At 37.5% G+C, this 14,501-nt stretch overlaps 1 protein-coding gene across 1 annotated transcript; it reads left to right on the forward strand.

Annotated features, from left to right (window-relative positions):
- Window positions 1-1,963: 1,963 nt before the first annotated feature.
- LOC107770786 (uncharacterized) lies at window positions 1,964-13,022 on the forward strand. The gene is given in 7 exon segments (XM_075223397.1): window positions 1,964-2,183; window positions 7,653-7,689; window positions 7,912-8,285; window positions 8,288-8,422; window positions 8,424-8,850; window positions 9,138-9,183; window positions 12,687-13,022. Coding segments are annotated over 5 exon segments (975 nt in total). The 5' UTR covers window positions 1,964-2,177; the 3' UTR covers window positions 8,847-8,850; window positions 9,138-9,183; window positions 12,687-13,022.
- The last annotated feature ends 1,479 nt before the right edge of the window (window positions 13,023-14,501 follow it).

The raw sequence follows: 14,501 nt of genomic DNA on the forward strand, positions 1-14,501 counted from the left end.
TAAAAGATGTTAATGATTAAAGGAAATGAGTTAAAATTAACTTACAATCGATTTGGAAGAAGAGTTGTTCTTGGAATATCGCCCAAAGGAGTTTGCGTTTTGAAAAAAATGTGAAAAATGAGTTTAAAATCGTCTAAGTATAAAAGTTGTAGGTCTCAGATGCGGGAATTGCGAACAGGGGTTCGCAATTGCGAACCTCGACCTCTGCTAGCTTGGGAATTGTGAAACATGGCTCGCATTTGCGAAGCCTTCAGAAAAAACTGGACTTTCGCATTTGCGATTAACATGTCGCATTTGCGACTTGGGAATTACGACCACAACATCACATTTGCGATCACCGACCAAATGGGAAACTTCGCAATTGTGAAGATAATCTCACATTTGCGAGAGGGAGCTAGCCTGGGCTTTCTTCGCAATTGCGACAAGCTGCTCGCATTTGCGAGCCAGGCCTGCTATGCACAGCTAAAAACCTGCAATTTTTTAAGTTAAAAATGCACTCCGTGGCCTATCCAAAACTCACCCGAGCTCTCGGGGCTCCAACCCAAATATACACACAACCTCAAAATATCCTACGGACTTATTCGTGTAATCAAATCACTAAAATAACATCATGAACATCAAATTAAACCTCAAGATCAATGAAATTTCTCAAAACTTCTTTAAACATCAAATTTTGCATTTAAGGTCCGACTCACGTCAAACGGATTCCGTTTCTAACCAAACTTCACAAAGTTATCTTAAATCATATATAAGACCTGTACCGGGCGCCGAAACCAAAATACGGGCCCGATACCAACACGTTCTAATAAAAATTTATTTCCAAACCTTATGAACAATTTCAGAAAATAATTTTCTTCAAAAATTTATTTCTCGGGCTTGGGACCTCGGAATACGATTCCGGGCATACGCCAAAGTCCCATATTTTCCTACGGACCCTCCGAGACCATCCAATCACGGGTCTGGGTCCGTTTACCCAAAACGTTGACCGAAGTCAAATTAATTCATTTTATAGTTAAAATTTATCACTTTTCACAGATTTTCAAATTTAGGCTTTCTGGCTACGCGCCCGGACGACGCTCACAAATTGAGGTGATGCTAAAAGAGGTTTTTAAGGCCTTGAAAAGTAGAATTTTATTTTTAAAACAAGTGATGATCTTTTGGGTCATCACATTTTAATTATAGGCAACTATTAATGTAAAAAACTAAATAAAATTTTCATAGTAGGATAGAGAATGTATAAAGAGAAAATAAAGATAATGTGAAGATACTTACTTTGAATTAATTTAAATATAAATAAATTAAACAATTAAAGTAATACTTAAAATATTATTAATAGATTTAAATGATAAAAGAGTTTTGAGTAAGAGGATAAAAGCATAAAATACATTAAATTTTGAGGAATATATATATATATATATATATATATCAATAATTATTAAAAGGATAATAAGCCCCTATTTGTAAAAATATAATGGGTATGTTGTTGTTATTAAAAGTGTAATAAATAAGACATTAAGTCAATTGGTAAGCTAATAAAACATCACATGACAATATAACAATATTAAGTAATAAATAATACAATACTTATAAGCAAAGAACAAAAAAAAGTTGTGAAATATAGAAGAGTAAGACTTATTTTAATTTAAAATAAAAAATAAAGTAGTAGTAAGAATTTTGTTAAAATAATATTATCTAATATACTCAAACAAGACATATCACGGTATGACATGTTTAGTATTCTATAATATTGATAGTGAAAACGAAATGCAAGTACTATAATCGACGGCTGTGTTGTAACAAATATAGAAAAGAAAATAGATTATCGATTATGAGATTTGAGAAATAGTTTCATGTCATGCTTTCTATTTAATATCTAATGATTATATATAATATTTATCTGGAAGATTTATATTTTAAGGATATTTCACAGAATTCAAATAACCCAAGTTAGTTTTGACATAATTTGTGTCAACTAATACTAGTTATACTTATAGCGAATCACCAAACAAAAGAAGTTCGAAACAAATAGGTTGATCCCCGTTTCCAGGAAAAACGCTTTGCACCGGTCCAACACCCTCTCCACTTCTCGCCATTTTTCAGAGTAAAAGAATTATGGCTTAGGGCGGAGCTTAAAGAACGAACTCGCACGGCCAACAGCCGCTGCAGTAGTACAATTGATGCCGGTAAGTTGGAAATTTCTTTGATTTTAAACGTGCTTCCATTGATGTTATCGGAAATGAAAATTGAGTTAATTGAATTTATTAGGGTTGTGCTTTTTCGGTTTGTATTAATTGGGCAATGTGAAACTATGTTGTTATTTGATCTAAATGGGCTGCTGCTAGTTTTCTCTTTGTAGTTGACAACCTTATTTCCTGTATTCACAATTTGTCAATTGAGAAGAGCTCACAATTTGGGTGATTGAGCCATGTAATGAAGATGAACACTAAATTATCCCAACAGAAACTCAGAATGTACTATCTAAATTATTCAGAGGAAGAAATTAGCAGACCTCAGTTGTGACACTGCAGCCTCTTTCTAAAGCAGGCAAAGTTTCTTGGATAGTATGCTTAGCTAGAATTTCCTCCGCAATATGCATTTACTTGGTATAATTAGTAGTGTTGGACTGCCATTTGAAGAATGGAGTGTGCATAGATGATAGGAACAAAAGGGAGAGCAAGTAAAATAGGTTCCACATAATATGAAACATTGTATTGTGTCAAACTACCTATACCTGTTTGATCTGATCTTTTTGACAAGAATGTAATAGAAGATGTCGTAGAAGACATCCACTTGGACGCCAGCCAGTAAGATTGATCTAGTTCAGCTGTGGATCTAGAATTTTGGGTTTGAAATGCAGGTCCTGGAATATATATCTAACCTTATTTATACTCTATTTTCACACATATATCAATCTTTGACTGGAAGCCGAGTTTCTACAGAAACCTGAGAGTTGATCTGCTACTTACCTAATTAGCTCACAACTAGTGAGCTAGTCATACGGCTTGCTAAGCACAAAGTAGTGTTTTGGAAAGCGTTAAGCGCAAAAAAGCGACGAGGCCTCGCTTCACAGAAGTGCTTTTTTTTTTCCCATGTGAAGCGCAATTTAACACATAAATAAAAAAAATTAAATAGGCATAGATAAATGGCTAAGAACTCATTAAAAATAACATATTAAGCAAATGGCTTGATGCCATTGAATAATCAAATTAAATTTACTACAATCAACAACTAAAAAAATAATAATTTAATTCACTGATAAATTGTAGAAAACAGAAAACAGAGCATAATTGCAGAAAACAGAGCATACAACAACATAAAACAGAGCACTTTTAATAACAGAAGAAGAAGAAGTCATTTAGGGAACAAAATGAGCGCTTAAAAAGTGAAAAAATTTGAAAGAATTCCATCAGAAGAAGAATAACAGAAGAAGAAAAACAGAAGAAGAAGAACAAAAGAAGAACAGAAGAAGAAGAACAGAAGAAGAAGAAGTTGAAGAAACTTACTGAGATCTGGAGAAGAAGTTGTTGGAGCAGCAGTGGTCGTCGCTGGAGTTCGCTGGAGAAGAAGTCGCGTATGTTTGTTTGTTCACAGATGGTTTATTTGCCAAATTTTAAAAAACAAACCCTAGCTGATGCCTTCTGCTCGCTTAAGCACGCTTTTTCTCACTTTTCCTACCGGCTCGCTTGTCGCTTAAGCCACGCTTTTTGAATGTGTCGCCTTTTTAGCAGAAAAGCGCTAACCTTGCGCCTTGCCTCGCTTCATCGCTTAAAGCGAGAAGCGAGCGCTTATGACTGATGAGTGCCATTTTAGTCTTTAAAAGGCTCTGAGTTAAGATGGCTGGCCACATTCAACCATAGCTAAATCAAGATGCGATAAGACTGAAAACTATTTAACAAAGTGCTTTTGATTGCTCAAGACATCTCTTTTCACTTGACTCGAGGAACAAAATACTCTTAAATTGTTCCAGCTTCACTAATTGAGGCAATCAAATAGGTACCATGCATGAGGAGGATGAAATAAAGATATGCTATTGAAGAATAGTGGACATTATACAAAGAATGGCTCAAAACAGAAGGCTGAACATCTTTGAAAGCTGTTTCTCAATCAAGACATTCCATCAAATGTTGTTGTCACGACCCTAAACTCATACCCGGTCGTGATGACGCCTCTCGTGAAGACAAGGCCAACCGACACAACACCCAAATCTTTTTAAGCAATTAAAATAATATAAATTAAGTCTTTAACATAGTAATAATCCCAAAATAAGCAGTGAAACAGTACAATTTGCGGAAATAAAACCAACACAGCCCGACATCGGGGTGTCACCAGTCATGAGCATCTATCATAATTACAAGTCTGTAAGAGTCTACACAACTATTACATAACTAAAACGGAAGGAAATAAGATAGAGGGAGAAACACTGGGCTGCGAACGCCGAGCAGCTACCTAGTGAATCTCCGAATCTGCTGGAAGCTCTCAACCATCGCAAGCAGGACCTTAAGCGCCTGAATCTGCACACAGGGTGCAGAGAGTAAAGTGAGTGAACTCAATGAGTAATAATAATAAATGAAGACTGAGCGATAAGAAATCACGTAAAGGCACATCAACATGCTATAAGGAGCAGTATAAAACCAGTAAAAATAATGAAATAGTGAAAACATGTAAAGTCACCTTAGTTCAATTTAAGCTTCTTTAGAATACCTTTTTAACAGTTAAGCAGATAAATGACAGGCAGCTAGAAAAGATAAACACATAAAGAACCGCCCCTCGGGCACGATACCAACAGAATCAGCCCCTCGGGCAACACATGGAACAATACCAGCCCCTCAAGCTATATCTCATATCTCAATGGGTACCCGCGCTCACTGGGGGTGTGCAGACTCCGGGAGGGCCCCCTTACGGCCCAGGCGCAATATCAAGTCATCTCGTGGCATAATCAGTAGGCTCTCGGCCTCCTATCAACAAGCCACCTCGTGGCGTACAATCTCAGGCCCTCGACCTCATAATCATAAATCAGTGTATCCTCACAACACAGACCCTCGGCCTTACTCAGTCAAAATCTCGTAAGCCACTCGGCAACTGTAAAACATGATGCTCAGCTCAAATTATCATTTAGAATATCATTTAATGTGTTAAAATAGAGTAAACATGGCTGAGTTATGCAAACAGTAGAATATAGCATGACTGAGTACAAGTATAAAGTCAAAACAGTGAGGAAATATCAGTAAAAATCCCTTGAGGGTCCAAATAGTTGGCACGAGGCCCAAATATGGCATTTAGCCCGAAACATGATGATAACAAATAGTTTTCAATCAAATACGCGGTAAAACAGTCATTCGGGATGGACTAAGTCACAATCCCCAACGGTGCGCGACCTCACGCTCGTTATCTAGCGTGTGTGTCACCTCAATATAGTACCACGATGTGCAATCCGAGGTTTCATACCCTCAGGACAACATTTAAAATCATTACTCACCTCTATCCAGTCCAACTCTAGCCCGCGACGCCTTTGCCCCTCGAATCGGCCTTCACTCGCGTCGAATCTATCCAAAATCAGAATCACAACGTCAAAATATGCTAAGGGATCGAAGCTCATGCGAAAATAATCAAATTATAGCATAAATCCCGAAATTAACCAAAACCGACCCCCGGGCCGACGTCTCGGAATTCAATAAAATTTACATCAATAGATTCCTTATTTCCCCACGGGTTCATACACATCAAAAGTCCCAAAATCCGACTACAAATGGCCCCTCAAATCCTCAAGTCAAGGTCTCCAATACCAAGCCCTAGTTTCCCAATTTTTAACCCTTAATTTCCATTAATTACAGCTCTAATCCGTGAAATAATACCATAGGATCGATTATTAGACTCAAAAATCTTACCTCCAGATGATATCTCTTGATTCCCTCTTCAAAATCTTCCAAAAAGCTCCAAAACCGACTTGAAATGGTGAAGGACAACTCAAAAATCGCGAAGGAATGCTTTTATACCTTCTGGCCCAGGCTTTTCGCACCTGCGGTCCAGATCTCGCTCCTGCGCAACCGCTTCTGCGGTCCCAAGCGCCGCATCTGTGGTCCTCACTTAAGTCTTCAACTTTCGCATCTGCGATGCACAATCCGCACCTGGGCCATCGCAGGTGCGGTTCTTCAACCGCTTCTACGGTTTTTGCCTTCCTAGGCTCTTTCTGCTTTTACGACTCCTATTTCGCTTCTGCGAGACCGCACCTGCGGTCCCCTAGCCGCAGGTGCGGTTATGACAGCAAATGGCACATCTTCAGCTGCCAAAACCAACTTCCAAACTTTCCGCCAACCATCCGAAATCACCCCGAGGCCCCCGGGACCTCAACCAAAAGCACAAACACATCATATACCACCATCCAAACTTATACCAATCTTCAAAACACCTCAAACAACATCGAATCAACCAAAACACATCGGATTCAAGCCTAAATTTCCAAAATCTTCCGAATTACGCTTTTGATCAAAAGTATACCAAACCACGTCTGAATGATCTGAAATTTTTCACACACATCCCAAATGACACAACGAACCTACTGCAGCTTCCGGAATTTCATTCCGACCCCTATATCAAAATCTCACCTATCAATCGGAAAACGCCAAAATTCCAATTTCGCCAATTCAAGCCTAAATCTACTCTGGACCTTCAAAACACATTCCGATCACGCTCCTATATCCCAAATCATCTCCCGAAGTTATCCAAACCATCAGAACTCACATCCGAGCCCTCTAATACATAAGTCAACATCCGGTTGACTTTTCCAACTTAAGCTTCCTCAAAAGAGACTAAGTGTCTTAAACCTTACCAAAACCTTTCCGAACCCAAGCCAACCAACCCGATCACACATAGAACCGATAAACAAAGCAATAAGAAGCAGAAATGGGGGAAACAGAGAGGTAACTCATGAGACGACTGGCCGGGTCGTCACAGTTGTGCTTCTGCATTTAACCCCACTTTTCCCAACCCCACTTTTCCCCAGCACAACCTGAAATTTACAAGGAAAAGGAAAACACACACTAACCATCAGCCTACATCATTTGACACCCACAGTTCCTTGACCAGAAGTTCATGTGTGAAAAAAAAAGAAGTAATCCTGCTCAGGAATAAGTGTTTGTAGCCAGAATCAAATTGAAAAATCCTCTGAGCATGGTTTTTAATCGCATAACCAACACCCCACCACTCCTGTAAATTGTAATATAACTACTCCTGGAGCATCCTCTTTTCCAATTACATAAGCATCAAATGTCTGCATTATATGATCACCTAAATGATTTAAAACAATTTTCTTTACTTTCATATCTGATTGGAAAAGAAAAAGAGAGACATACAGTGTCTTCTCTCTGAATCTTAGCAGGAATAAGTACTTTGTGGCCAGAAACAAATTGAGAAATTTTCTGAGCATGGTTCTTAATCTCATAATCAACCCCCCACCTCCCTGTAAATTGTAATACAACTACTCTTAGAGCATCCTCTTTTCCAATTACATAAGCATCAAATGTCTGCATTATACGATCACCCAAATGATTAAAAACAATTTTCTTTAATTAATTTCTGGTGGAAAAAAAGTAGAGATACATACAGTGTCCTTTCTTGAATGAAGAAGTAGACTCAGCCTTAGTCCTAACTTGCAGGCCAGAAAACGACAAACGAGGAGGAGAGAGTGTTCTGGTATGTGCAGGCCTTAACGTGTCAAGGATTGCACTAGCTTGAAGAATTTATATTTTCTCGAGTGAGCTTTATTATTAGTCATAGTTACGCTGAAATGACGCCGTTCATTGTTCGTTCTTTTTTGTAAATAGTTTATTTCCTTTGTCTCCTCTTGGGACAAGTGAAACTTTTGTCTTTATAATGACTAAAGATGATTCTCGAATTTATACTTATCAACTGTAGGTCTATTCCTGTGGGTTTCTAACGCAACCCGACTGGACACAACTTGGGAGTCCATAGCAGACACTTCCAATTTGAATGCGAAAATGTCAAAATCTCCATCTGTTATCACTCCCATCAAATTGATAGCATTGTCCTTCTTGGTATTTCTATTCTTCATATTTCAATTTTCTTCTCCAGTATCCGCTATCCGGAAGGATGTAAGTCTTCAAGAAAGATATACCTGTAGAACTACAGTTCAAGGAAGATATTTGGTTGCTGATGATATGGGTCAAGTCTGTGATGCGCTGTCCATTGATCCACACTCTCGCTGCTGCCGTGGAAAAAGAGAGCAATTTGCTTGTCATGGTTGCAATCTTGTTTCACAGTGTTGCAACTCCGATCCTATGAGTTTTGTGTTTCTTGCTGTCTGAATCCGTCTAGGACACAAAAGGATCTGGCTCTAAATGTCAAGATAGCTAAGCCTGTTACAGCAGGGACTTATTCAAGCCTTTTTAATTTTTGCATGGGAAGATGCATGCCGTCACAATTCAGAGAGTGTGGTTCATGAGAACGCTTATCTCAGTGAATTTCATCATTGTTTCTCTATACCATCTAATTCTTCCGGTTCTTCTGGTGCACAAGCTGAAGCAAGGCTGGCTGGTATAAATGTTGTGATAGGAAGACAAGGTGAATCATGCAATTCAGTATGCAAATCAAGTGGTCAATCTTGTGTTCCCAACAAATTCTTATTGCTCAACCAGTGTGAAACGATGCAAAAGTACTTGGGCTGCAAAGGTGGATGTCTGGCAAGTGTCGGATCAGATCAGCCTGCTGAAGTAGTTGATGATGCCCCCAGAGATCTGAACCCTGGAGCCTGCTTGTACACCTCGCAACAGTCGATGCTATCTTGTGAAGGATCGCATCAGCATACGAAGAGGCTCTGCCCCTGCGCATAGTGTGGTGAATTTCCCCTGCTTCCCCCCTCCCCCCCACCTCACAAACACCCCTGCACCCCTGTACTAGTTATTAGTTTCTCTCATTTAGACTAATGCGGGCCTTTTTTCTTTAAAATTTTAAAATTTCTTAATAAAGTATTTGAGGCACAAATTTAAAATTTTGATTCAAATTGGATACTAATTCAAATATCGTTGTAATCTACTAAAGTTTTTTCATTAAAAGTAAGATCTTTATAATTATTTCAATATGTACTTGGTTTGAGTAACAATAGCGTCGGTGTTGGTTTGCAGGGAGGAGGATGCAGCCAGGGAATTCCACACAATTCATTCACTAGAGGTTAGCAAGAATGGCTCTTTTAAAATGATCACATAGTTATGAATGTGATATACTTGATGTGACTATCTAAATCATTATTTTCTTATTCTTTTTTTATTACGTTGGATATTAGGGAAGGATGGAAATATCTGACTAGCATGCAATGAGTTGGAATTGCTTAACTAGTTAGACTGAAATCATAAAACTATCTCATGATATAGCTTTAACCTATTATAAGAAAAGAAGCTATTTTATCAGGTTACAAATATATTTGTAGCAAGACGTAGGTCTAGCTGAAGTGAATCCCCTCCATAAAAAAGATATTCCCGTGCGTCTTTTTTGCCTCCATTTTTAACGTATTGAGGCTTGTTCTGCATTCCAATTCTAATTTATTTTTTCATGTTTATTGTTTATCCGTGTTTCAATATAAGGTGACATCTCCGAAATTTTTACTCTAAATCTTAAAATCAAGGAATAGCAGTATGCACTATGAATTTGGTAAATATTCCATTGGATGGAAAATATGAATATATGGCTTGGATGAATTGGTTAACCATTAATTGGATTGAGAGTGCGAAGAATTTGATTTGCTACTTATTTGAATATGAAGCGGCATGTTTAAATTTCTTCCCTCTTCTTCTCTTTACTCAGATTGAAATGATATGATGTGTTGCTAGGATTGAATGATTGGTAGTTATAATATTTTTGTAATGGTGATGTGCCATATGATATGTGAAAATAGGTGTTTAAGGTGGCTTATATCACTGTATATCATCATGCATACTTGTGTGTATAGCATATATTGCGATATACATTGTCGAATATATGATATACAATAATATTCACGATATACATTTTGATATACACTGGCAGAAAATGTGTCTGGCATAAAATCTGTGCGTGATATAGAGTGATACACAACAACAACGACCCAATGAAATCCCACTAGTGAGGTCTTGGGAAGATAGCGTGTACGCATATCTTATCCCTATCCCGAGGGGTAGTGATACACACGATATACAATTATGAGGGGTAGTGATACACACGATATACAATTATGTACTCCCTCCGGTCCACAATAAGTGACCAATTTGCTTTGGGCATACCCATTAAGAAAATACTAAATTCTAGACGAAAATAGTTAATGTGACTAAACTACCCTTCATCAAATGTTGCACAATAGTTATAGTAGTACTTCTCTTCTCTTCTCAAATGTGAGGAGTAAATGACTTTTTAAGGATACGTACATAAAGGTAATTTTGAAAAAATAAATTGAATTTTTTCTTGATTATATAAATGGATATTTATTTTGGACCAAAATAAAAAAGTAAATTGGTCACTTATTATGGACCGGAGGGAGTATATATTATCTATAACGGAAATTTTAGGTGACCTGTCATTTTCTTCCGGTGATAGAGTACGTTGAAAATTTTATGAGAATTTTGGAGGTTATTAAGGGGTTGTTGGAGAAAGTATCTGAGATAGTGTTGAGAAACAGACAAAATTATAGGAGCTACTTGTTGCTAATTTTTTGGGCTACATATGCCAATAAAATTTCTCGGCCGAAAGATGGTCAATTACAGAATTAATTTTCTGAATTTTTAAAATATATTTTGTAAGGCCCCGTGAAAATTTCTACTCAAAACCCGAAAGCTCGTAGTGCCAAGTTAGGTATATGTGCGGTTGTGTAAAAGTTAGCCGCGGTTCAGACCCTTTGGATTGACCTGTGTATTAAAAAGTTAAGGAATAATGTTTTCCAGAAAAGTGCGTTTCTGCGGTCCATTATGCGACCGCAGAATAGCTATACGGACCGCATAGTCGCCGCAGAGTCAGGCAGTGTGATGGTTAATTTGAGGTCAACTATGCGGTCAATTATGCGATCGCATAAACACTATGCGGGCCGCATAGTTATCGCATAATCCCCTTGGAATATTGTAAGGGGTAGTTCTGCGGTGCATTATGCGACCGCAGAACAGGTATGCAGGCCGCATTTCTGTCGCATACCCAGACAGTGTGTTCAGGTTTTGGGGCCATTTTTGCGGTCCATTCTGCGGGCCACATGTCCATTATGCGATCGCAGATTGTGTCAGGACTCCTATTTTCTAACTTTTAAAACCCGGCTCCATCCCATTAAAAATACCCCATTAGACCATTTTTCTGTTATTTCACGGCATATAGAGTGAGAGAGGAAGTTCTAGAGAGAGAGAGGGAGTGATCTTCATCAAGTCCCCACTCACTCCTTGCCCCAAATCCTTGAAGATTGTCAAGTGAAATTGCTAGGTCTTCACCCTAAGAGGTAAGAACTTGTACCCTCATCTATAATTTCAAAATTTCTATTAAAATAAGTGATTAGCAAGTGAGTTCATGGGTATAAAGGTTGATAATCTCGCATGCATAAAAGATAATGGGGTATGGGGAGGTTGTGAACCAAAAAGATAACAATTGTGGTATAGGATGATGAAAATCTCTCACAAAAGGGGTCCTAAAAATCACTGTGCACACTTAGTGCTTGATAATTTACTTAAATGAGCCAAAATCTTATTCATGTCTCTAATTCTTGGTTCAACTTGTAATTTTCATAAAATAGATCGAGGTTGCTAGGAAATTCCGGAATTTATTATAAGGATTTAAGGAAAGCTCTATTGAGGTTTGTATGGCTAAAACCCCCTCCTCTTAGAAATTGAGCCTCCATGGTGCCTGTGCAAATGTTGTAAGTCCGAAATTTGATTGATGTAGTACTTGTTATACCAAATGAATTGATGTTGTGAAAATGCATGTGGAAGGTGCTTCTCTATGTGTTTAATGTGTTATTCTTTGTAAATTGAGGATGTGTGGTGGACATGAACTATGTGCTAAATGCCTAAATGTCAAGTTAAGGTTACATTGTGATTAATATGCCGAACTAGATAAATTCCCCTCTATGCTTATAACTTAAATTGCTTTTGTGTGTGCCTATGATCTTAAATGGCAAGGTTAATGTTGAAAATGAGAATAATGTGAAACGTGAGTTATGAATGTGGCAATTGTGGCCCCAAGTGCTGATGAACTAATACATGTGGAACCAAAGATTGAAGTGAGAATGATTAATAGAAAAGGGTAACGTCTTGGTAAGATGGCTTAGCCGATCGGGCCGTGATCGGACGCCATGTTATACACACATGGTGGTAATGTATTGATAATTGAACCTGGAAAGTGAGAATGAAATAAGGGTAACGTCTTGATAAGACGGCTTAGCCGATCGGGCCATGATCGGACTCCACTCAAGGAAGCGATGGTAATGTGGATGATGATGCAATGATATGGAATGCCCCAATCTAAAATTTCAGAAATTATGTGAAAACTATGTGAACCTCTTATATTGTTGATGTAGTGCTTGATTGAAGCTTGTTGTCCTTATGATTTCTTTTTTACTTTTGTATGGTTGTTCTTTCTAATTGGAAGGTGTTTAGTTATACATACTAGTACTATTCCATGGTACTAACGTCCCTTTTGCCAGGGGGCGCTACATTTTTAAATGAATGTAGGTGGCTCCATAGCGGATAGTGCCGATCGCGTGTAGCGGAGCATCCTCCTCTCAAAGGCTTGGTGAGCCCCTTTCTCCCTCAAGGGGTTATGTTGTACATCTTTTGTTATAGATATCCACTTTTGAGGTATAGCCGGGGCCTTGTTGCCGGCGTTGTCATTATTGTCTTTTGTATCCTTAGAGGCTCCGTAGACGTTTGTGTGAGTTATGTATGGGTGTTGGATGAATCAATGAACTATGTTGTAACTTGGTACTCTAGTTCCTCTAAACTATAACTGTATGAAATCTTGAAACTTAACCATGATTTTAGGTTTGGGACATGAAAATTGATTAATAATGTGAATGTTTGATTTTGCTATTGTCTAAATAAACGGAAGCATGGTTCCCTTAACCGTATTGAGTTGGGTAGAAATGTATGAATAAGGCTTGCTCAGTTGGGATTTACTCGATTGAGTGCTGGTCGCACCTCCCGAGGTTGGGGCGTGACAAATTTCTCAATAAAAAATCTAAGGAATACAAATCTAGCTGCATGAAATTATATTTGGTATTAAATTTAACGGTATAAAAAATATGCTCGCTCTCTTATTTGATATAGTTCATGCAACATATATTTGTCACTTAAAGTAACTCATTCTTTGTCAAATCTGTTGTCCTAATCTATTGTCTATAGTCAAATCTATTGTAAAGATATGTAATGAGAAAAAAAAAAATACAAGTCTAACTTCTTCTTCATTATCCTCTATTGCTTACCACCAAATCCCTCTTTTGTTTATTCAATCAGAAATTGTTAGCTGTTTTAAAAATTTCAGAGGCACTAAACAATTAAATTCGGACCTTCCATTAAACAGCTCGTTCATCTTTCCGATGCAACCTAATTGCAAGAATTAGCTAAAAATGAACGAGAAACTTATTTTTCCTTAATTCATTTGATCTAGGTTTTCATTTTTAAGTTTTAATTTGATGTTTTGAGATTTCTATTGATCTGCCTGTCTGCATCTGAAGTGATTTTTTTTATTTTATTTTTGTTTGAGTTTTTAAGCTTGAAATTTGATGTTATTGTGCTACGTATTTTCTTGGTGTTTGAGAAAATGGAAGAATGAAAATAAAATATACCGACTAGTTTTACATGGTATCTCTTTGAGTTATAGCTGCTAATTGTTATCCTAGAGTTTACGCTCCGCACCTAAGAGACAGATAAAACAACTCGTCATGTCCCATCACTTTTTAGAACGGGTTGCTCTTATTAATGATGTAACATTCACACTAAGAGGAAAAATATAATTTTTAAGAAATAGGGAATTGATTCCCACTTAATACTTTTATCCTCATTTCTTTAGTGATGCCCCTATATTCTAAAAATTCTAGATCCACATGTGAGGACAACTAAACAGGTTTTGGACTAGAGATGAAAAATGAGCCAAAAAAGAATAAGCTGTGAATAAATTTAATAATTGTTAGTTTATGGAGTCCACCAAACTATAGAGTACCTGGTCCTTTATGAGTTTTTGTTGAGAATACTAATGAAATAGTAGGTAAATGAGACATGGGTTTTTTACGTGGAAACATTCCACACAATCGGACAAAAACCACGGCCTACACTTGTAGGTTTTCAACTTCACTAACTTGTAAATACCCTATTACAAGCCACTTTGTAATGACTCTATTACAAAGACTTCAGCTCAACTAACTTGTGATACTCTTACCACAAGCCACTTTGTCACTCACTAGTTACAATGACTTTAACTTATGACTAACTCTAGTCACAACACAAACTCACAAGTTTATGGTTTTACACGGAGGTTCCTAAGCAACGCTT

This window comes from Nicotiana tabacum, chromosome 10, assembly GCF_000715075.1.
Source record: "Nicotiana tabacum cultivar K326 chromosome 10, ASM71507v2, whole genome shotgun sequence".
Taxonomy (NCBI): Eukaryota; Viridiplantae; Streptophyta; class Magnoliopsida; order Solanales; family Solanaceae; genus Nicotiana; species Nicotiana tabacum.